General features: G+C 40.6%; 1 protein-coding gene and 1 pseudogene across 8 annotated transcripts in view; both read right to left on the reverse strand.

Annotated features, from left to right (window-relative positions):
* Positions 1 to 918: 918 nt before the first annotated feature.
* Positions 919 to 24,716, reverse strand: part of ZNF571 (zinc finger protein 571) — a 32,972-nt gene continuing 9,174 nt past the window's right edge. For 3 of the 8 annotated variants that reach the window (XM_064381388.1, XM_064381387.1, XM_064381386.1), the window contains 3 exons: positions 19,679 to 19,765; positions 17,269 to 17,395; positions 919 to 3,510 (listed from right to left, as the gene is read on the reverse strand). In XM_064381388.1, the coding sequence (XP_064237458.1) occupies positions 1,817 to 3,510; positions 17,269 to 17,395; positions 19,679 to 19,687 (1,830 nt within the window). In that variant the 5' untranslated portion in view covers positions 19,688 to 19,765 and the 3' untranslated portion in view covers positions 919 to 1,816. Of the gene's footprint in view, positions 3,511 to 13,140; positions 13,257 to 17,268; positions 17,396 to 19,678; positions 21,011 to 24,716 lie in introns of those variants that run through there. The other 5 variants (XM_064381389.1, XM_012436625.2, XM_064381385.1 and 2 more) reach the window with 4 other exon arrangements.
* On the reverse strand, positions 9,527 to 10,632 carry LOC105706393 (protein HIDE1-like; annotated as a pseudogene).

Consider the following 24,716-nt stretch of genomic DNA (forward strand, 5'->3'; position numbering starts at 1 on the left):
ATTACGTGCTAATACATTACATTTATTGTCAATACAGTATCTGTTGAAGTATAGAGGGAAAATATAATTCATATATTATGTTTTTCAAAATCATCACATGCACACATATATCTGGTAATTAACTGTTAACTGGCTTTTGAATGTTTTACATTATTCAGAAACCCTGACAGAAGTCATTTAGGTGGTTTAAGTTGAATTCAAATTAAAATTGGTTAGGATTTTTTAATGAACTGAAAACATAGTATTTTTCCTATTTAAAATAATGGGGCCAAATAAAAATAATTTTAAAAAACAAAATAATGGGGCCAGATGTGGTGACTCACACTTGTAATCCCAACATTTCAGGAGGCTGAGGCAGATAGACTGCTTAAGCCTAGGAGTTCAAGGTCAGATGGGGAAACAGGGAGACCCCATCTCTAAAAAATTTTTTTTTAAAAAGGAGCCAGGCTGCGGTCAGTAGACGGGGGCTAGGGGAGAGACAGCAGGGGTGGGGAGGGTGGGAAGGGATAATGAAGGGAGAAATACCAGATGTAGGTGAGGGAGGATGAAGGCAGCAAACCACCTTGCCATGTATGTACCTATGCAACAATCCTGCATGATCTGCACATGTACCCCAGAACCTAAATTACAATTATTTAAAGAAAAAAAAATTTTTAAAAAAAAGGAGCCAGGCATGGTGGTGAACAGCTATGGTGAGAGCTACTCAGCAGGCTGAAGTTGGAGGATCGCTTAAGCCCAGGAGGTCAAGGCTGCAGTGAGGTGTAATTGTGCCACTGTACTCTAGCCTGAACAAGGAGAGTGAGACACTGTCACACACAAACAAAGAATAAAGAAATGAAATGTAGGCTCTGAGATCTGGGTCTCTAAAAATTTACTATTCAGTGTACAGAAATAGGTTAGATTCAAATAAGGCAAAACTGTAGTTGGTAAATTTTGTTTTTATTTCCATTTAAGACAAATACATATTTTATACACACACACAAACACACAAACATATATACATGTATATATTATGATGTATTATATATTATGATATATTAATATTTTATATATATAACTACCTTGACCATCATTTTGTTGATAAATTCTTTTTCCCTTAAAGTAACAAGAAAATGTGGGTCAAAAACTTTTGCTTTCAGAATTTGTTGTAGAAAAATAATCTCTCCTTCATTTTCTTAAAAAACAAAACAACAAAAAACATCAATAGCCCTAAAGCAATTTCTGCAAGTTTCTTTCTGGTATGGATTATCTGATGCTGCAAAACTGATATACTCTGAAGTCCTTCATATCTTTACTATACTCTAAAGGTCTTGTTCTAAAATAAACTATCTGTTGTTCAAAAAGGGATACATGATAAGAGAATGCTTGCATCTTTTTTATTATACTCATAAAATATTCCCACCATTTGAGTTCTCTAACAGTATGTAATGATAATGGTAATCATTTTAATAATAAATATCAGATACTACCCAAAGGGAATTATATGTATTTAATTATTTATAATTTCATCATTATAATATAATTACAGTATTTTACAAATAGAAAAAACACACAAATTAAGAAATGTATCTGATTTCAGTTACGATATGGTGAAATGGAGATGATGCTTGATAAAGGATATAATTCAGCTTTATATTCTAGGGTTATACAGATGTAAATTATCTAAGGGGTTTCTGAAGTCATTCTGCATTCAGGTTAATATAGGCCTTCTAAGAATGAGTTGATTCTGAGCAGAAGCAAAAGGATGTCCTACATTCATACAGATATGATGTAGATGATGAAGAGCTTCTTATATTTAATCACATTCAAGGCTTTCTCAATTATGAAGCTTTATATGTTGAGTAAGTTGTGAAGGACATTTAAAGTCTTTGCTACATTGGACACATGTATAGGGTTTCTCACCAGTATGGATCCTTTGATGCAGAGTAAGTTCTGAACCACGACTAAAGGCCTTCCCACATTCCTTACATTCATAGGGTTTCTCTCCAGTATGAGTTCTCAGATGTTCAGTAAGGTGTGAACCACGAATAAAAGCCTTCCCACATTGTTTACATTCATAAGGTTTTTCACCTCTATGAATTCTCTGATGTTCACTAAGCTGTGAGCCATAAATAAAAGCCTTGTTACACTCCTTACATTTGTAGGGCTTTTCACCTGTATGAATTCTTTGATGATATGTAAGTTGTGTAGTACGAACAAAGGTCTTTCCACATTCCTTACATTCATAATGTTTCTCACCATGAATTTTCTCATGTTGAGTAAGATATGCAACACGAATAAAAGCCTTTCCACATTCCTTACATTCAAAGGGTTTCTCACCTGTATGAATTCTCTGATGTTCACTAAGTTGTTTGCCACAAATAAAGGCCTTTCCGCATTCCTTACATTTGTAGGGCTTCTCTCCAGTATGAATTCTTTGATGTTGAGTAAGATTAGAATTAGAAATAAAAGCTTTCCCACATTCTTTGCACTTATAGGGTCTCTCACCTGAATGAACTCTCAGGTGGTAAGTAAGTTGTGAGCCACGAAAAAAGGCCTTTCCACATTCTTTACATTCATAGGGCTTCTCACCTGTATGAATTCTCTGATGTTCATTCAGTTGGGAGGCACATAAAAAGGCTTTCCCACATTCTTTACATATATAAGGCTTTTCACCAGTATGAACTCTCTGATGATATGTAAGGTGTGAACCAAGAATAAAGGCCTTTCCACATTCCTTACACTCATAGGGTTTCTCACCACTATGAATTCTTTGATGGTAAGTAAGTTGAGAGCCAAGAATAAAGGCTTTCCCACATTCCTTACATTCATAAGGTTTTTCACCACTATGAACTCTCTGATGAAGCGTATATTGTGAACAGTAACTAAAGGCTTTTCCACATTTCTTACATTCATATGGTTTCTCTCCTGTATGAACTCTCTGATGTTCAGTGAGCTGTGAACCACGAATAAAAGCTTTCCCACATGCTTTACACTGATAAGGTTTTTCATTAGTATGAATTTTCTGATGTTGAATGAGATCAGAACTACGACCAAAGGCCTTTCCACATTCCATACACTCATAAGGTTTCTCACCAGTCTGAATTATCTGATGTTGACCATAGCTTGGCTTTTTGCTGTAGGTATTCCTATGCTTCCTGACTTTAGAGCGTTTTTCCATATTATGATTTTTCTCATGTTGAATAAGGCATGACAGGTAGCAAAATTCTTGTCTACATTCCTTACATTTGTACAATTTTTCCTTGGTAGGAGTTATCTGTTGAAAAGTAGAAGAGGTTGAATGGCTTTCAGTGGCCTTTTCTTCACAGGTAATTTTGACATACATGTAAAGTCCTTCCTGACTTGCTTCTTGACCCCCTAAGTTGTCTTTGCACTCCATATTGTCTCCAAGACCATTGTATTGTAGGTGATGGTTGATAAACTTCCCCATATTCTCCCACTGGAATGATTCCACTTCATAAATTTCCTTTTCTGGAGATAACTTGTTAATCTCACAACTGGATTCCAAGTCTGCAGAATAACAAGAAAGCAAATTCCTGCTTTTGTTTATAAGGAGAAATAATTCTATGGTAAAAAATGATAGGTAAAAATAATTCTCATAAGAATAGAATGGCTTAAACAGTACAAAAATATTTTGTGCCATTTTTCTTTAAAGGCACAAGGAGAGAATAAAGAACAAGGAGAGCTTATAGGAAAGAAGGTAATTAGAAAAACAGGTTAAGTCAGTGGTTCTCAAACTCTGGAATGGCTTAGAAACACCCAGGAAGCTTATAAAATAGAATAAAAACACCCTCTTGAAAAGAAACTGATGTCTAGCTGGACATACAATCTATCAACAAATCCTATGGGCTCTTCTATCAACATTTATTAAGAATCTGATCGCCTCCACTGCCACCATCCTAGGCCAAGTCACCTATTTCTCACTGTCATAACCTCTTAGCTGGTTTCCCTACTTTCATCCTTGCTTCTGTAATCTATTCTTCACAGAGCAGCCAAAGGAATTCTATTAAAATGTAGTTTATATCACATCATTCCCCTGCTAAAAACCTTCCAATGGTTTGCTATCTCAGGATAAAATCCAAAGTCCTTAATATGGCTCACAAAACCCTATATAAGCTTGCCCTTGGCCACTTTTCTTGACCTGTCATTTCCTAACATGGCCACTTTTCTATATCATCACCTACCACTCCCCTAATTATTCATTTGGCTCTGGTCATATGGCCTCCTTGGTGTTAAAAAGGCTTGGTCATGTCAAGCATATGCCTCTGTGTTTACAATTTTGTCTTTAGAATGCCCTTCCTCTAGATATACGTATGGCTTATTCCCTCATACAGTTTTCTGCTCAGCTGTCACATTATCAAAACATACAACACATAACTGTACCTATATTGTATTTTTCACTAATGGACATACCATTGCTAAAGTTTGACTACTGTCTGTCTGTCCCATGCTTAATCAAAGCAAGGACTTTGTTTCATATACTGCTTTATCTCTAGTGCCTAATGTCATTACTTGCACATTGTTGGCATTCAATATTTATCAATTTTTTAAATGTAAATGTTCCTTCATTCACAAATCTCCTTAGATGCTTCTCATACAACACAAAGTTTGAGAACAGAGCTAATAATCTTTCAGTGGTTTACCCTTGTACTTAGAACAAAATCCAAACTCCTATTCATGGCCTACATGCCCCTTTATGATCCAATTCTTTCTTAAATTTCTCTAATTTCTTCAAAATTACCTTTTAAGTCTCATTTTGAGCCACTACTATCTTCAGGAACAATGCTCTAATCTTATTGGCCTGATTTTAGTTCCGAGAACATGTCAAATTCTTTCCCATTTTAGGTTTTCCATATGCCATTCCATCTGCCAAGAATGCTAAGTGGCCACCTCCTTTGTGTCTGAAATGTCCTAGCTTAAATGTTAGCTGCTCAGAAAGACTGTCCTGGATCACTTTAATTAGGTCCATGCCATGTATTTTCTATACCTGTGATTTATTCCCAATTCTTGTTTGAATGTTTGCAATTCTAAAATTTCATTTATTTATCTGTTGATCTTTCTACTCCTCAAGTTCTACATGTATGGGGGAAAATTTCTGTTTTATTATATAGCTATATCCCAGAGCACAGTATACATACAATGATTTGTTCCTTTCATATAGTTTTTTAGGTCTTACTTTCCAATATTTTCTACTTAAGGCCAAATGTTCTTATATTTCCCAAAGAAGTACCTCAAAATGTCCTAGAAATAGTGACAAGTTTACACAATAAAGATGTCATATTATTCTGAAGAAAGAAGCTGGGAAGCAAGCGTACTTTTCAAATGCAGAGAAACTCTATCTGATGTAACTGGATCAGCAGGCACAGGCTCTCTGGCCACTGTTTATAGGCTGGAGAATAACAGAGAGCGGTAATGGGAAGAAAAATACAAATCAGTAAGTTCAAATTTAAACTGTCTTTTAGAAATAAGCCTCAGAAACTTGAGAAAACATGCTTTTGCTGAAAAGCAAAAAGAAATTGTAAAAATAAAAGCAACTACCTCCCACCCCCACCCTGCCATATACACAGCACAGTTCAGTTTAACACCACCAATTCATGTCAGCAAAATATCTTGGAACAAGATAGATCCTGCTTTTATTTTGTTTCTTTCATAGAAGAACAATATGATTTCTAAAACACTTTGAAAGAAATCGATGGGTTTATGGTGATTGAGGGAACACTATAAGGAATCAAATAAATTCAGCTGGAACTCAAAACAGCTACCTATGTGCTAGTGGCCTAATAAAAATGGGAAAAAATATAAATCCAATATGATTCTGGGGTAGGAAGCACTAGGAGAACATAGGAAGGTGCTAAATAGAAATCTAGAGGAATGAAGAAAAAGTGAAGATTGGAATGCCAAAGTCTCAGAACTGTGCCCAGAATGAGGGGTACATATAAAAATGTATTCAATTAAGAAGCAGCTCTTTTTATTGTCATTAAGTTAATGAAAAACTATATGGTGAAAAAAAAACTGCAAAAGGGGTGATGAGTGAAGACAACGAAATGGAGTCTGAAAAGGTGGAGTCATTTTAGGAAGTTTCTTTTATACTTGACCCCATCAAGTACTACTGAATATATATCCTAAGTAGCCCTTGAACCTGTTAACTTATCACCAATACCCCTGCTGACACTCAGGAAGCCCAAAGTATTTTTTCTTTTTTTTTTTTTTTAGAGATAGAGTCTTACTCTATCATCCAGGCTGGAGTACAATGGCGTTGATCTCAGCTCAATGCAACCTCCACCTCCAAGGTTCAAACAATTCTGCCTCAGCCTCCCAAGTAGCTGGGATCACAGGTGTGCACCACCATGGCTGGCTCATTTTTATATTTTTAGTAGAGATGGGGGCTTCAGCATGTTGGCCAGGCTGGTCTCAAACTCCTGGCCTCAAGTGATCCACCCACCTCAGCTGCCCAAAGTGTTGGGATTACAGGCATGAGCCACTGTGCCCAGCCCCAAAGCATCCTGAACCACAACAAAAACCTACTCAGTAATGTTATGAGACCCTTTGTTTTAATCTCCATTTGGCAGACAGAATGGAATAGTAAATATGAAAATCACATTATGTCACTGTCTTAAGATTCTTCAATAGCCTGCAAAAAATTGGGGGATAAAATCTAAACTCTTCTGCACTATTTTTCAAACTTCTTTTGACTGTAACCTCATAGCAAGAAATGTATATTATGACTGAGTACATACACTCAAACATAAAACAAGTATGTTATGCATAAAATTATCTTTGCTATTATGTATTATATATTCATATTTTGTTATTTTCTCTCTTTTATTAAAAACAGTAACAAGTGTTGCTTATAATCTACTAGGTCATATTCATAACTTCTAGCAGGTTTTGCCTGGCCTGGCTCCAGTCAGCCTCTCCAACTCCCTGTGGCACCTTTGCCTCACGAGGCTCTAGCTGCAAAGGCCTTCTCCTAATACCTCATATACACCAGGCTCCACCCTCCTGTGGCCTTCAGTACACTGTTACCTCTGCTAGGAATGCTCTTCCCTCTTCTCTCTAACCTCAGTCTCCTTACCTGTTTTCCATTCTTTCAGGGCTCACCAGAAACTATGTACCTTTGCATTTCCTGAGAAGCTATCTCCAATCCCAGGCTCCTAGCAATGCTGTTCCAGTAATCTGTCTTCTGTTAAGACAGCCACTCTACTCACTACAGTCTACAAGGAAAGCCTCCATAGCTCTGGATGCTCGTAAGACCTCCACATCCTGCTATTAAGGCTGGCTTCTCCACGGAGATCTCAATTTCCATAAGCTCTTAGTGTGGTAGTTCTACTATCCTTAGGTTATAAAAGGAATAATAAAAAACCTACAATCCCCTAAAAGACCGCTAGAGGCCAATCCTGTAATGCCTGATATCTCTGAGTTATCTCAATACTCTTAAAAGCCTTGGCTTCCTGGGTCCTTGGTCATCACTAGGACTCTTATCCCATCCATGTCCTACTTCACTCCAAACTATGCCTTTTGGAACTCACAGTGTACTTTCTACAAAATCCTCTACAACCTCTACCTTCCCTCTGATTATTCCCTTCACCTTCTTGATCCTATTGAAACCTTGAGCACACTACTTGCCCAGAAATAATGTTTTCCTTCATGTCTTTCCCTCCACCACGCTTCACCTAACCTCTCCCAAGGTAGACATAATTATAGCAAGTCAGCACCAACCCACCAAGGAATCAGATATACAAAGAGAAGTACTCAATGTTAATTTTTTTACAAGTACTCCTAATCATGACATTTACCGTCATAGAATGAATTGTATTCTATAGACTCTCTGAAGCAACTCTAATCTAAACTCTTATTATTACCCAATGAGAAAGCCAAACAGAATGATTAAACACAGGACTTTCACTTCCTGTTCCATACATTGATTGGCTCTTTACCCCTATTCACAGAATTAATCTATATCTAAACCTCCATGGATTCATTAACTATTTTAAGAACCAACTACTGAATTCAAATACTACCAAACTCCTGAATAGTCTCCTATAAATAGAAGGCATTATAGCAGTCATAGTAAAAACAGAAAAACAACAAAAAACCCCTATCCCTTTATATCCTCCACCTTTGACTACCAAAAGCATATGTAGAATCCCCAAATGCTGCACTCACAGTTCCTGCAGCCACATTACTAAAATTAATAGGCTGGAGTATAATACAAATTACTATAATTTTAAATCTACTAACACAAGCATATAGCCTATTCACTTCTTACCACTATGAAGAATAATTATAACAAATTCTATTTGATCATACTAAACAGACTTAAAAGCACTCACTGTGTATCCCTCTGTAACTCATATAACATTACTAATTATAGCTTTTCTCATCTAAATGCCATGAAGTTTTATAGGAGCCACAGCCCTAATAACTGCCCATGACAGCATAACATCAAAATGATTTTGCCTTACAAATTCAAACTATGATTCCAGGTATGGTATCTCACGCTTGGTAATCCCAGCACTTTCCTCACCTCAGGTCAGGAGTTTGAGACCAGCCTGGCCAACATGGTGAAACTCCATCTCTACCATAAATATAAAAATTAGCCGGGTATGATGGTAGGCACCTGTAATCCCAGCTACTTGGGAGATTGAGACAGGAGAATTGCTTGAACCCAGGAGTGGAGGTTGCAGTGAGCTGAGATCACACCACTGCACTCCAGTCTGGGTGACAGAGTGAGACTCCATCTCAAAAATTAAAAACAAACAAACAAAAAACCCAAATTCAAACTATGAACAAATCCACAGCCAAACCATACACAAGGTTACCCAACTTACGACACTTAGACTTACGATTTTTCAACTTTACCATGGTGAGAAAGCAATACAACACTCAGTATGCTCCTTGACTTACCAAGGGGTTTCATGGAATGATTTAACAATATTTTTGACATTATCCAGAAGTAACCCCAATGTATGTTGAGAAGCATCTGTACTATTAGCTCTCAGACTACAGACATTACTTCCTTTAACGGAAACATGATAAATATGGGCTAGCCTAACTAACCTAGCCGTTTGCACCAATTTTTTGGCTCCTAAGGCCAACAGATTACTTCTAACCTTTAAAAGTTTAGAAAGCCATATTGTTATATATGGAGGCATGAGTTAGCAGTTGATAGCCTTACTATCAACTATTAACCGGAATGGAGAATTTGGAATTATATCATTTTTATGATCTAATTTTGCCATTAACCAAATAGGACTAATATACTAATTATGGCCATATAGTCCCTCTATCTATAAATCACATCACAATGAGAGGGGAACTTCTTGTTGCCTGACCAGTGCCAGGCCCATGCCTGTGCCCCCTCTCCCAGTCCTCTGTGATGAAAATCCCAAGGCCAGGGTTCCCCTTCATTTCCTGTCCAATTCCCTGAGAAAGCAGCCAATAGAGACCCCCTCCCCCAGAAGGGGCTAGAGGTACCTCGGGCCCTGAATGCCTGGGGACAGAGGAGGCCCCCCAGTCCTCTGCCTCACTGGCAGGCCCAGAAAGTGCTGAACTCAGGGGGCTCAGGTGAGGAGGACGTGGAAGTGGGCATCTTCCGGGTCCTGGAGTTGCTGGGGGTGGCGGTGGTGCCTGAGTGATCATCCAAGCTGGCTGGGTCTTCTTCTGCCATCATTTACAGGGAGACGGTAAACAGGGAGTTATCAAAGGACATTCTGTGGTGTCGGAGTTAATCTGGGCCCAGCAGGATTCTCCATCTCTTTTCTTCTGTAAATTTTTGAGTTTAACTTTTCTGACCACAAGCACAACAGCCACCAGCCCAGCAAGGAGGAGGAGGGCACCAGCTAGGCTCAGGGAGAGTGCCAAGATCCAAGTGGGCACTGAGAAGGAGATGTTCAAGGGCTCGCTGAGGTCTGACAGCTGGGGCTGGTTGTGCTCGCCTATCACTCCATACTGGTGGAGGAAGGGTCCCCCTGGAGCCTCACTGCTGCTGCCACTCAGGTTGAACATCACTCCGCACTGGTTTGTGGGGGCCTGCAGGAGCTGGACCAGCTGCCCCCCTTGATACAGTGTGAAATTCGCTCCCAGGAAGTCCCTGGAGGCCATGCATGTGACGTGGATGGGGTCCTCTTGGCTGCTTGGGTATGGGGGCACCAGCCGGATGGACAGTGCTGGGATTGCCAAGGAGCAAGGAAACTGAGCATGATGATCTAGGTGGAAGTTTCATCCCAAAACCAGTCCGCCCGTCCCCTCTCATGCCCACCCCACCCCAAAATACTGTGTTCCATGACACCGGTCCCTGGTGCCAAAAAGGTTGGGGACTACTGGTCTAAAAGACCATGTCAGGATTTACCATGGATGCCAGGGGACTCACAGAGAACAGAGAGGAGAGAAGCCAGGCAGGTACCTTCCTGAGACTGATATGGAGTGGGAGAAGCTCCCTAACATGGTGAAACTGAGTGAGTGAAAGTCCCTGAGGAAGCCAGACTTCCCACATGGACCTTTGCAAGCCCCAACCCCTGGGCCACTCGACCAACACAGAAAGCTACCTAGAGTTTTTGCAGAGGCACTGCTCAAGCCCATGTGGAGCACTACAAGCCCCAGATCCCTGAGCATCGTGGTGCCAGCTGCCATAGCCCCAATGGAGGCTGCAGTCACAGTGCTGAGGAGAAGTTAGACTGACCAGCCCCTCCTCACCAGGCAAGGCTCACCTCCACCCGCCCCCACCTGAACGCTGCAACACAGTGACCCTGTCCCCACCTGAACTCTGCAGGCAGGCACACCTCCGCATTCCGCAAGGAACTTCCCAGAGAGCAGACCATGAAATCCATGCCCTACCTGCTCTGAGGTGGCTAAGGCTCACCAGCTCAGACTTTGAGCGCAGCAACCGCACCTCTGCAGCAACTGCAACTCCGCCTAAACTTTGCGGTGGGCTGCAGCTCTGTGTTCCTCTGGGGCAAAACTCCCAGAGGTAACAGATAACACTTGGCACCACTGCATGCCCCCAACAGTGAAGTTCTGCATTGTTTGGGAAGAAGGGAAGTGCAAATGTGCCACATGCACTTTTGCAACCCCGCAGCTGCCGGTCTCCATTGCAGGAGTCCTGCCCTCACCAGTGAAAGGCCCACAGCACAGCTGCCGTGTCCCCACCTGAACGTTTCACCTGCAGACCAGAGCCCTTTTAAAAATCCAACCCCCACATACCTGTGATATTCCCTTGGGCTCCCACCACCTAAGCGTTCTGTAGGACCCTGCATGAGAGTTTGGCCAGTGACCTGGGAACCAACCTGTCCCACCTCCCCACATCATAGCCAGCACCTGAACTCTGGGCTAGCCTGACTGCAGTCCAGCCCCTTCAGGACTCACACAGGCTGTCCAGTGGGACAATGAGGGGCCTGGGAACTGGGAAACTACCTGCCCCATTCCAACTCTGCTGGCACCTGACCATTTCCCCCAGGGCCTGAGGTGAGACCAACCCAACCAGCTGACACCACCAGAAAAAACACTCACTCACACAGGCCCTGTAGAGGAGCCCCACTTCAACAGGAAGCAGCTGTACTGTGACATCAGAAAACAGGTGAGCCCTAATCAATGGGGAAAGAATTGCCTATTCAATAAATGGTGCTGGGATAACTGGCTAGCTATATGCAAAAGAATGAAATTGGACCCTTAGCTTTCACCATATAAAATAACTCAAGATGGCTTGATATAGTAAATGCAGAAGCCTCTGAAGATCTTACCAGTTTCTCATTACATTTTGCAGGTGTTTCATCAATTTTAGGAGCTACTAATTTTAATTTTATTGCAATTATAAAACCACCAGCCATATCTAATATCAGACACCACTATGAATTGGAGCTATGCTTTTATTACTCTCTCTCCCAGTACTAGCAACCAGCATCACCATACTACTGATAGACCATAACCTTAACATACTTCTTTTGATCCAGCTGGAGAAGGAGATCCAATTTTAGATCAACATTTATTCTGTTTTTTTTGTTTATCCAAAAGCATATATTCTTATTTTACCAGGTTTTGGGATAATCTCACATATTGCTATCTACTATTCTGGGGGGGAAAAGAACCATTTGGCTATATAGAAATAATATGACCCTTACGCCTGTATTCCCAGCACTTTGGGAGGCCGAGGTGGGCAGATCACGAGGTCAGGAGTTCAAGGCTAGCCTGGCCAACATGGTGAAACCCCATCTCTACTAAAAAAAAAAAAAAAAAAAAAATTAGCTGGGCATGGTGGCACGTGCCTGTAGTCTCAGTTACTCAGGAGGCTGGGGCAGAATTGCTTGAACTGGGACCCGGGAAGCAGCAGTTGCAGTTAGCCAAGATCACACCACTGCACTCCTGCCTGGGCTACAGAGTAAGACTCTGTGTCAAAATAATAATAATAATATGACCCATAGTATCAATCTGGCTCATGAGCTTTATCATATAAGCCCACCATATATTTACAGCAGGGAGACATTGACACCTGAACATATTTTACACTAGCTACTATAATTATTGCTATTCCCACAGGAGTTAAAGGATTTAACTGACTAGCAACCCTACATGGAGGTAATATTAAATGGTCTCCAGCTATATTATGAGATTTGGCTTTATTTTTCTACTAACAGTTGGAGGCCTAACAGGAACGGTTCTAGCTAACTCATTAGCAGACATCAATCCCCATGATACGTATTATGCTGCAGCACATTTCTAACGTGTTCTATTAATAGGTGCCATCTTCATCATTATAGGATTTCTTCAATATTTTCAGGTTATACACTCAATCTGAGCCAAAAATCCATTTTATATTTGTAGGTTGTAAACTGACTTTCTTTCCACAACATTTCTTGATTTACCAGGCATGCCACGACAATACTCCAATTATACTGATGGATATACAACATGAAATACCATCTGCTATGGTTTGGATGTGGTTTGTACGCACTAAATCTCATGTTGAAATTTAGTCCCCAGTATGGTGTCTTAGGAGATGGGGTTTAGTGGGAGGTGCTTGGCTCATGGGGGCTGGTCCCTCTTGAACAGATTAATGCCCTCCCTCAAAGGTGAGTGAGCACTTGTTCAACTCGTTCTCAAGAGAGCTGGTTTTAAAAAAAGCCTGTCACCTTTCCCCTCTCTCACCAGGTGATCTCTGTTCTGCACACACTGGCTCCCCTTTACCTTCCATCATGAATGGAAGCAGCCTGAGGTCCTCACCAGAAGCCAAACAGACACAGGTGCCATGCTTGTTGTACAACCTGCAGAAACATGCACCAAATAAACTTCTTTTCTTTATATATTACCCAGCCTCAGGCATCCTTTATAGTAACACAGTATGAACTAAGACACCTATTATACTTGAATTAGTTCCACTCTAACACTTTGAAAAGTAATCAGCATCTATGTTTAAATACCAAAACTAGAAATATCCATGGAATTTTTTTTTTTTTTTTTTTTTTTTTTTGAGACAGAGTCTTGTTCTGTCACCCAGGCTGGAGTGCAGTGGTGCAATCTTGGCTCACTGCAACCTCCACCTCCTGGGTTCAAGCAATTCTCCTACCTCAGCCTCCCAAGTAGCTGGGACTACAGGCACTTGCCAACACGCCCAGCTAATTTTTGTAGTTTTGTAGAGATAGGATTTCACCATGTTGGCCAGGATGGTCTTGATCTCTTGACCTCATGATCCACCCACTTCTGCCTCCCAAAGTGCTGGGATTACAGGCGTGAGCCACCATGCCCAGCCTATTTTTTTCAACAATTCTAGCACTATTTACTTCCATTAAAATTTTTGAAACATACCTGTTCTTTTTTTTTTTTTTTTTTGAGACAGAGTTTTGCTTGTTACCCAGGCTGGAGTGCAATGGTGCAATCTCGGCTCACCGCAACCTCCGCCTCCTGGGTTCAGGCAATTCTCCTGCCTCAGTCTCCTGAGTAGCTGGGATTACAGGCACGCGCCACCATGCCCAGCTAATTTTTTGTATTTTTAGTAGAGACGGGGTTTCACCATGTTGACCAGGATGGTCTCGATCTCTTGACCTCGTGATCCACCCGCCTCGGCCTCCCAAAGTGCTGTACATGCCTGTTCTTAAAATCCATCACCAAAGAACACGGACACCTTAAAACATGAGACATCCCTTGGGAAAAAAGCAAGCTAAAATTTATTCACCTCTTTCACTATTCCTATAATAATGGGACCACTTATTTATATTCTCATTGTTTCATTCCCAAACATCATGTTTCCTGACCCCAACTGCCAAATCCATAATAGATTAGTCTCTGTTCAACAGTGATGAGCACAAGTCATACTAACACAATAACACATAATGTCAAAGGATGTTATTACCAATAACAGCAACAACTCTTAAAGCACAGTTTCAAGCAACCACCTTTTCTACCACCACCACTCAAGTTAGCAGATCATTTGCCCTTATACCCAACCCTCCAGCATTTTATTTTATTTTATTTTATTTTTTTGAAACATGGTTTTGTTCTGTCACCTAGACTGAAATGCAGTGGCATGATCATGGCTCCCTGCAGCCTCAACCTCAGGGCTCAAACGATCCTCTCACCTCACTCTCCCAAGTAGCTGGGACAACAGGCATGTGCCACAATGCCTGGCTAATTTCTATTTTAAGTAGAGACGGGGTTTTGCTATGTTGCCCAGGCTGGTCCTGAACTCCTGGTCTCAAGCAACTCACCCACTTCAGCCAAAGTGCTGGGGGGATTACAGGCTTGAGCCACTGTGCCCAGCTTACCACCATTTTAAAGACTCTCCTTTGAAAACAAAACAGAGGCCAGGCACGGTGGCTCAAGCCTGTAATCCCAGCACTTTGGGAGGCCGAGGCGGGTGGATCACGAGGTCAAGAGATCAAGACCATCCTGGTCAACACGGTGAAACCCCATCTCTACTAATACAAAAAAAAATTAGCTGGGCATGGTGGCGCGTGCCTGTAATCCCAGCTACTCAGGAGGCTGAGGCAGGAGAATTGCCTGAACCCAGGAGGCGGAGGTCGCGGTGAGCCGAGATCGTGCCATTGCACTCCAGCCTGGGTAACAAGAGCGAAACTCCATCTCAAAAAAAAAGAAAACAAAACAGAAACCTCTACTGATTCTGTGGTTTACCCTGCAGTAGATAGGAGCCGCAGGGTGAACCACAGAATCAGGAGAGTGGCAAAATTTCTCAAGAGGTATGCATGCTTCCTGTCTCTACCTTTTGCTTTTCTTTCTCTCCTACCACTATAATTAACATTTTGCCATATTTCTTTCCTAAATTTGTTCCATGGATTTTTATGTAGTAGAAATAATACTGCATAAGCAAACTGTAATCACACTTCTTTCCCCTAATTATTACAGAACTGTTCTTAACCTTCTAAAAATTTTTAAACTCTATTTGTAACTTTGAGGGTTCCTCAAATGGGCCCTCAACACTGTCTCGTGAGTTAATTCACTGTCCCACTCTAGTTTTTATTGTTGACTTATTTCTTTCTCACTCTCTTTTAAATAATCTATAATGAGGTTTTTGTTCCTCTCATTTCCAAACCCACCTTGTCAGGGTCACCAGCACTCTTCATCTTGCCAAATCCAATGGCCAATTTTCAGCCTTCCTCTTACTTGACCTTTTAGCATCGTCTCTCTGTTAACTGCTTCCTCTTTTTTTTAGTTGGCTTCCAATACACTGCATTCCTTCTTCCTAGGTCACAGGTTACTCAGGTAGTCCTCAATTTCCTTTGCTAGATTTTTTTCCTGACTGAATGCTGGAACACCACATGGTTTAGTCCTTGAACTGTACCTTGCCTTCCATCTAAACCAATTCCCTTCAAAATCTCATCCAGTTCCTCGATACAAAGATTAATCCCATATTTATCTCTTCAGTCCTGACTATCCCTCCACCCACAGGCTTCCAAATGCTTATCTAACTTTACCACACGGATATCTAATGAGAATATCAAATACATAACTCTTGACTTCCTTCTCCAGATTTCCAAACCCTGATGCCTCTATTGCCAATCTTCAAAATAACTCTATTATAAAGGTATTAATTCTACCTTCAAAATATAACCTGTTCTCATCACCTCCACATATTAAACCCAATTCCAAGCCACTATTATCTTTAGTGTGAACTTCTGAACTAGTCTTCTGATTAGTCTTCCTGCTTTCATTCTTATCCTCACTGCCCACATAGCACTCACAGTGACCTTTAAACAAAGATCCTTTACTTATCTGCAAAAAATCAGCCAGGGGCTCACTATCACACTGAGAATAAAATCTTACCGCTTGCAATGGCCAAGAAGGTCCTACATGATCTGATCTCTGCCTGTTTCTCTGACCTTGCCTCTAATTTCCACTTTCAGTGGCCACACTGGCCTTCTTGCTGATTGTCAAACAAGTGAAGCTTAATTTCTCTCAGGATCTTCTGTTCTCTCTGCCTGAACACATATTTATTCCCTGATTTATAGCCAACTTTATTCAGGTCTCAGGTCAAATGTTACCTCCCTTGAGCTGTATCATTCCTGGTACTAACCTATGAACATAGTAAGCTCTCAATAGATATGTGCTTGCTAGAGATACTTATCGAAGTTTAACTGTAAAAGAGTAACCGGAAAAAACACTAATTCGAAAAATAGATAAAAGCAATGTCTCCAAAAGAGACCAGACCAAAGGTTTTATTAAAAAAAAAAAGAGAGAATGTAAAAAAGAAGAGTGGTAAGTGGAAAATGGGAGGGAGGTTCCACTGGGAACTCATAGATATAACCTTCCTGCTCTCCCTAGGTCTCAAGCCTTCTTTCCACAGGCCTTTGAAGAGAGCTTCACACAAACATCTCAAAGTGCTGCCACCTACAGATCAGCTGTCTTATTAGTAGCAATAGCTGACACTGTATGACCAGCCCTTATTCACCTGAGCTGTCTTCTTGTCATGGTTCTCATCACCATCCAGGGCTCCTTTCCTTGCTCCAATAAGAAAATTACATTTGGCTTAGGGACTGCATATCCAGCTTAAAAATAAAGGAAATGGTACATGGTCATGCTAAGGGATTCCTAGATTCAGATCCAGTCCATTGGCTATCAAAGAAGGGAGACACTGACAGGAAGTGACAGAGAAAGATGTGACAATCTAACGGATGAGAAATAAAAAGACAAACAGTGGAGCTGTCCATTCCTACTTCCACTCAAACTTAAGCCTTTCCTTAGGGAATGGAGATAAGAAATTGACAATGAATGAGGCAGAAATGATGGGGAACAAATTCTGAATCTTATGTAGGATGATCTTACCCAATGAGATCAGGTTGCTGTAGTTCTCCAACATCACATCCCTGTACAAGTCCCTCTGAGCAGGGTCCAGGCATTCCCATTCCTCCTGAGAGAAGTCAATGGCCACATCCCTGAAAGTCACCAACAACTGAAACAACAAATCCATCATTTGTGAAAATATGGCAACGATTCTGAAGTGAAATGAGAAGAAAATGGAGGCGGTAATTGAAGGAAGGGGGTAACACAAAACAAGAGGAAATTGGTTGCCTAAACCATAGTATTAACATGATTCTCTATCATTCCTATTGCCACAGACAAAACTTCCTCTGTACAACAGAACAATTCCATTATCCAGAAAGGTCTGAGAATTTAAAAAGCCAGATGTGTGCAGTTTCTCATTTCAATAAAATGCTGCATGCATTTATTTCACAGCAGATTTTAATTGCACAGATTAGGCTTTCAAATCCTTAATAACTAGTACATTTTCAATAAATACAAGTTCTTGTTCTCCCTTCTGCCTTTAAAGAAAAAGACTTTAAAAAATATTTTTTTCCAAACAATGTTTACCAAGTTTCTAGGTGAGAAAATACAATTTGAATATAACCTAAGAATTTTTTGAAGACTCAGATTCATCAAGTTACAATATAATGTTACAGAATAAAAGGGACGTGATATTTCTGTTTTATATACAAAATGATCTGCTTATGTGGGAGTATTTGAATTGACAAATTCTCTAATGACTTGGGGCTCCTTAGAATCTATAATTCTTAAGATAGTGTGCATCTGGCATGTTTTATTTGCTCCTACTTTCCATGTTCCTAGGCTACAGCAAGGTAGCCTAGGATGCCAGTACAGGTGCACAGAGACATCACTCTGAACTGGTACATTACAGGAAATCCCAAGGTAAACTTGTCTATGATCATCCTCTCTCATTGGTTCCTGGGCAAGAAGGCTGTGGTAGGCAGAATAAAGCACTCCCCCCCGCCAGACATGTCCACAACCTAATCCCTGAAACAGTAACAGTACTGACTCAATGTTAAAGAAAAGCTTGGTTGCTTAAATATAATTACTAATTTGCTTGACTTTGTAGATTATTCATTAAAACAGCCTCAGGAAAACAGGACCTTCAACAGAGATGAGAGAAAATACGCAGACTAACGACTCTGGGAATGGGCTGACCAGCCTGATAAGAATAGGCTGACAGCAACTACAGAAGGCCACAAAACACTGACCAAGAAAGCAATGGCCAAGAAAGCAATGACCTGAGACTGCACGTTTCACAAGAATGTTTTGATCATCATTTTTCCTGATGTCCCTTAAAAACCCCTGATGCGGAAACACAACTCAGTGAAGTGGTCTTTGAACACTAGTCCACTGCCTCCCCTGAGGTGCTGGCTTCTTGAATAAAGCTAACCTTCCTTTCACCAATGCTCATCTCTTGAGTTTTTGGCTTTCAAGTGACGAGTGGCCTGGAGCTGAGTTTGGTTACAAAACCTATGTATACCTTACCTTACATGGCAAAAGGGACTTTAGAAGGGCAATTAAATTAAGGACCTTGAGAGGGAATTATCCTGGATTATCTGTTTGGGCCCAATGTAATCACATGAGTATTTATAAGTGATAGAGTGAGGCAGGTGAGTAAGAGAAGGAGATGTGATGATGAGAGCAAAGGTCAAAATGTTGTGATTGCTGGCTTTGAAAACAGATGGAGGCCACAAACCAGGGGCCGTGGACAGCCCTTAGAACCAGAAAAAGATAAGGAAACAGATTCTCCAGTCTTCTAGAACCTCCAGAAGGAACATGGCTCTGCTAATACTTTGATATTAGCCCTGTTGACTGACTTCAGACTTCTGACCAGCAGGCATATAAATCATAATTGTATTGATTTAAGATGCTAAATTAGTGGTTATTAGTTACAGCCCCAATAGGAAACTATATCAGGAACAAGAGCCCTTCCTTCATAGGACCGAATTTAAAAGCGTCACAGAAAATCTTGCCATACACTGAGACTAGAAATATCCAACCAAAAATGCTGTCACTTTCAAGTGTAAAACCCAGGTTTGTAGAGAAGATCAAACTTTGTCACGTGTCACATTTAAACACTCATTTCTACTTCACCAAACCGTGGTACTAATGTGTACTGTTCTTAAAAGGAGGTATTTCTGTTCCCTCAGCTCTTGGCAGAAGACTATGCATGTGGACAATGTAGAATTACCTGCCGAATGAACATCTAAGAAGTGTCTGAAGAAGGGAGAAGCATTGAGGAGAAGGGCTCTTTGGTACTACAGATTGCTAGAACGGGAGCGTAGTTTGGGAGCAGTTCCCTTAGGGAACCAAACAAGGCAGAAAAGAATCTGGGATAAATAAATCTGGTATTCACATTACACAACAAAATGATTGTACTTCAAAAAGGAAAGAAACAGTAACTCACGTGGGGCATGGTTTTTTAGAACTGTCAGAACTGATCAGTTTTCTGGGTTCCTCTCCTGGAGGTGTGTGAAGTCCACAGAAGCCAGTGCTGCAGAAGGAAAAAAAGCCACAAGATTAGACTTGGTTCCCAGCCTATAAAATTAACTCCTCAGAACTACCTTTATGTCCCCACTTTTGGGAGTTTGGAAAAAATCTCAGTCCTTCCACAAACCCAATGGAAGCCAGCAGAAGGGATTCAGGCCAGACCTTTCCTTAATCTCCATGGTAAACAGGACCCTAGGTGCTGCTACTTTCCCACAGCATCCTCTCCTCCATAGTGGCACAGGGGCATGCCCAGGGAGCCCTACACTATCCCCCTGGACCCAAACACTAAGTGAGGTGTTTTGCTCCCAATCTTAGGAAGGGGCTTCAGAGACCAAAATGTGGCCTCCTTTCAGACATCATGAACATCAGCTAGACCCACAGGCATTTGATAGACACATCAGGCTCAAGAGATGAAAACAGTCTCTATCAGAACACAAATGCCTGAGTTCATAGTCACAGCCTCATCCTGATTTGATTCCCAGAATCTTGCAGTCAAGCAAACCCTAAGTCTCAATCATGACAATTTGTAATTTTCTTCATTAAGCATGTGAGAGTCTCTTTCTGAGGCTATCTAGGGGGGTCCCACCCTAAGTCACCTCATTAGCATGAACTCAGATGTGATCAAAAGTGGTTTATTATGCACAACAAGAGACATTCTCATCACTCAAAATATTCCAAAGATTTTTAGGAGCTCTGTGCCAGAAACAAAGAACAAAGACCAAATTTATTTCTTCTTCGTGTTGCTGTTCAGATGGGATCTCTCTATTGCCCAGGCTGGAGTGCAGTGGTAGGATCACAGCTCATTGCACCTTTGACCTCCTGGGCACAACTGATCCTACCTCAACCTCCTACCTCAACCTCCTGATAGCTGGGAACCACAGGTGCACGCCACCACAACCATCTAATTTTTAAAAATATTTTGTAGAAATGAGGGACTTGCTGTGTTGCTCAGGATGGTCTTTAACTCCTGAGCCCAAGCAATCCTCTCGCCTCAGCCTCCCTAAGTGCTGAGATCACAGGCATGAGTCACTATGCCCAGCCTGTATTTCTTATTATACCACAAATACTAATGCAAAATTCTGAAATAAAATACTAGGAAACAAAAATCCACAAGCACATTTTTTTTAAAAAAGTCATAATTAACTTGGACTTGCCCAGTATCAAAAAGTTGATTTGATATTAGAATGTACATTGATATAATTCATGATGAAACCACCTCTGTAGAATCATAAACGAGAAAAATCTAACACGACTGACTCCATTTTGCTTCTGAACTTATAGGCTAAAATTTTGTTTTACTTATTCTAGCATGGAGGCTGAGATAACTATGAGAGGGCTTTAGTTTATAGCTAAATTTGGAGGCAAGGAAAACTGACTCTCCTCCTTGCTTGGAGACTAGAGGCACATTCATAAAGCAAGGTTAAAATTATGGCAGAGGCTTGGATTTTGCTAAAGTCTGGGCATAAACAATGACCTGCCAGTGATTAGTTTCTTTTTTTGTAAACTGCTTACTTCCCCAGTCACAGTAACTGTGGGTCACAAAATTTATAATTTTCTCAAGTACTCCTATAGATAATAACACATTCATGAAACCTAAAGAACTGGTCTTTGAGATATTTTTCCAGATTTGGCATTTTGGTAGGCCAAGAGATGTCACCTGTTCCTGAAAACTACCCCTACCAGCTCCTGGAAGTGACTCAGCTATCTGAAGACACCATTAGAAGCTCCCGTGATTTCACTGCCAGCCAGTCAATTTCTCCAGTTCCCCAGCCCTCTGCCTGCCAAAGTACCCTTTAGAAACCCTAGCCTCCAAATTCTTGGTGAGATGGGCTTGAGAGATTTCTTCCAATTCTCCTTGCTTGGACAGCCCTGAAATGATGACAATAATAGTAATAATAATAATTATTATTATTATTAGAGACAGAGTCTCACTCTGTCACCCAGGCTGGAGTGTGGTGGTGCAATCTCGGCTCACTGCAACCTCTGCCTCCTGGGTTCAAGCGATTCTCCCGCCTCAGCCCCCCAAGTAGTTGGGACCACAGGTATGTGCCACCGCACCCAACTAATTTGTGTCTTTTTAGTAGAAACGGGGTTTCACCATGTTGATCAGGATAGTCTCGATCTCTTGACCTCATGATCCGCCCACCTTAGCTTCCCAAAGTGCTGAGATTACAAGTGTGAGCCATTGCACCTGGCCCCTGAGATTATTAAATTCTGTTTTTGCTGCAATATCTGCTGTTCTCATTGGTTTTGGGGGAGCAACAGGCAGGAACAACCTATCAGTCTGTGATAATGATAATAACAGATCCGTGGAAAAGAATCATATTATCTCTGTAAGGGTCAAAAAACATTGGGAAAATTCACTATCCATTCCTGAAAAACAAAAAAAAATAGAAATTGATGACTATTTTAACATGATAGAAACAAGGCAAGAATACTCACAACTTTCACTACCATCTACCATTATATGAAACAGTTTATCAACCAACGTAAAAAGACAATAAGCAATAAGAACAGGAAAAGATGTGAAACCCTCTCTATATGCAGATATGATCACATGCCTGAGAAAAACCCATGAGACTCAATGAAAACAAAAACCTCCAACAAATAAGAGAACTTAAACTAGCAGAATATAGTTAGCATTAAAAGAAATGGCTTTTATATATAAAACAATAACTACACAGAAAATATAACAAAAGAAAAGTCATAAAAAAGGCAGAATACCAAGGCATAAGCTTAACAAGAATGCATAAAACATATAGGAGAAAAAATGTAAAATATTCCTGTAACACATAAAAATAGATTTTAACAAATGGCTAGAATAATGTTTCTCAACCTAGTTTCCATTATCTTCCCTACAGGAGCGATTTTAGACATTTATTTTCTAAATCATACCCCCAAGATGAAATTGTAATAGGACAAATATACTAGATATCTATGTATGTGCTATATATGTATACCTGTGCTTTATAAATAAAAAGGATAAGTATAGAGCTTATTCTTTGTATTCAAAAGAGGTTAAGAATGACTAAGTAAGAATCCTAAGTAAAAGTTAAAATGGGCGAGGCACAGTGGCTCAGGCCTGTAATCCCAGCACTTTGGGAAGCCGAGGCAGGTTGATCACCTGAGGTCAGGAGTTTGAGACCAGCCTGGCCAACATGGTGAAACTTCATCTCTACTAAAAATACAAAAATTAGCCTGGCGTGGTGGCACATGCCTGTAATCCCAGCTACTTGGGAGGTTGAGACAGGAGAATTGCTTGAACCCAGGAGGCAGAGGTTGCTGTGAGCCGAGAGCAAGCCACTGCACTCCAGCCTGGGCAACAGAACAAGACTCCATCTCAAAAAACAAGAAGAATAAAAACTGTTTTAAAAGTTAAAACAAAACAGCTAATAGTATTTAACTTTATAACTGTATTTGCTAAGTGACTTTTAATTTATTTACTCATAAATTATAATGCATCATATGACATGGAAGTCAGCAATTTATATAACATAAAAGCAATGCAATTTTAAAAATTCACTCAAAACCAGTTTTCCAGTAAAAAGTAAAACAATTAAACATGAATTTCTTAAAAATTTTTAGTGAACTTTTGCTAAATAGAATAAACTTTTAACTAATTAGTTGCTAGATATTTATTTAGATATCCTCAATGTTTTGACTTTTCAGCACTTGACACAATTGATGGATTTAACAATGTTAAACTTTACCCAAGCCCTGTGATGTTGGAAAACCACCACCATTTCAGATATCATCCCACCTTTGTGCACTGGGAAAGGTTTGAATGCAAATGACCACCCTTCCCGATATGGCTTACATAATACTCAAGGATGACTCCCTTTTCTTTTTTAACCTATGACAAGGCCAGACAGAACCTCCAAATTCCCATGCTTTGTCTCATAAATGATTCGCTGAAAAATTAAACGCCATTGACCAATCCGAGCAAAATGCTCACTAACTTCACTCTACCAACTTCAGTCAGGCTTATTCTCTTTTCCCAGGTCCTGAAACTCCGGCCTGTTCATGATCCTCAGCCAGCACACTAATACAGAACAAACCCCTTACCAGGGATTCAAGCCTCTCCCCAGATGACTACAGAAAAGAACATCTCTAGCTTAACTACCCCTCCGCTCATCCCACTCCCCTGAATCTAGTTCTTTCTTGCCTGTTTACTCTTCCCTATAAAAGAAAATTCCTTTATGCCTGACCTTTGCTGTGCTTGCAGATCTTACACTTGAAGTGTTCTCCCAGTTACAACACCACTTCCCTTACTGCAAAGTTCCTGTGAATAAAGTCATTCCTTACCTAAGTCTGGATTTGTTTTTTTATTTCACAGCTTGAATAACTTTTGTAGAATAATAAAACAAACTATTTTAATTTAACTGTAATTTAATTCTCTAAGCCACGGCATATACAAAAGCACTGAAGGTCAAATACGAACAACATCCACATGACAGGCAATGTGCACACAGCACGCCACCTCTTGAAATATGACTTCAAGATTGAGCAAGTTCTCCAACTACAGTCACCCACTTGCCATAGTTTTGTAGCACTGATCCTTTTTTTTTTTTTTTTTTGGTAGCACTGATCTTGCATAGATGATACATGTATAATTTATGAGCTTAACATCCATGTTGCTTGTGTGATACCAAGAAAAACCAGTAAGAGAGAGGGTAAATAATGAGAAATAGGCTACGTGTCATGGCTAACGCCTGTAATCCCAGCACTTTGGGAGGCTTAGGCAGGTGGATCATGAGGTCAGGAGCCCAAGATGGTGAAACCTCCTCTCTACTAAAAATACAAAAATTAGCCAGAGTGGTGGTGGGCGTTTGTAATCCTGGCTACTCGGGAGGCTAAGGCAGAGAACTGCTTGAACCTGGGAGGTGGAAGGTGCAGTGAGCCGAGATCGTGCCACTGCATTCCAGCCTGGACGACAGAGTGAGACTCTGTCTTAA

This window comes from Aotus nancymaae, unplaced genomic scaffold (assembly GCF_030222135.1).
Source record: "Aotus nancymaae isolate 86718 unplaced genomic scaffold, 86718_ANA_hifiasm-v0.15.2.pri h1tg000028l, whole genome shotgun sequence".
NCBI lineage: Eukaryota > Metazoa > Chordata > Mammalia > Primates > Aotidae > Aotus > Aotus nancymaae.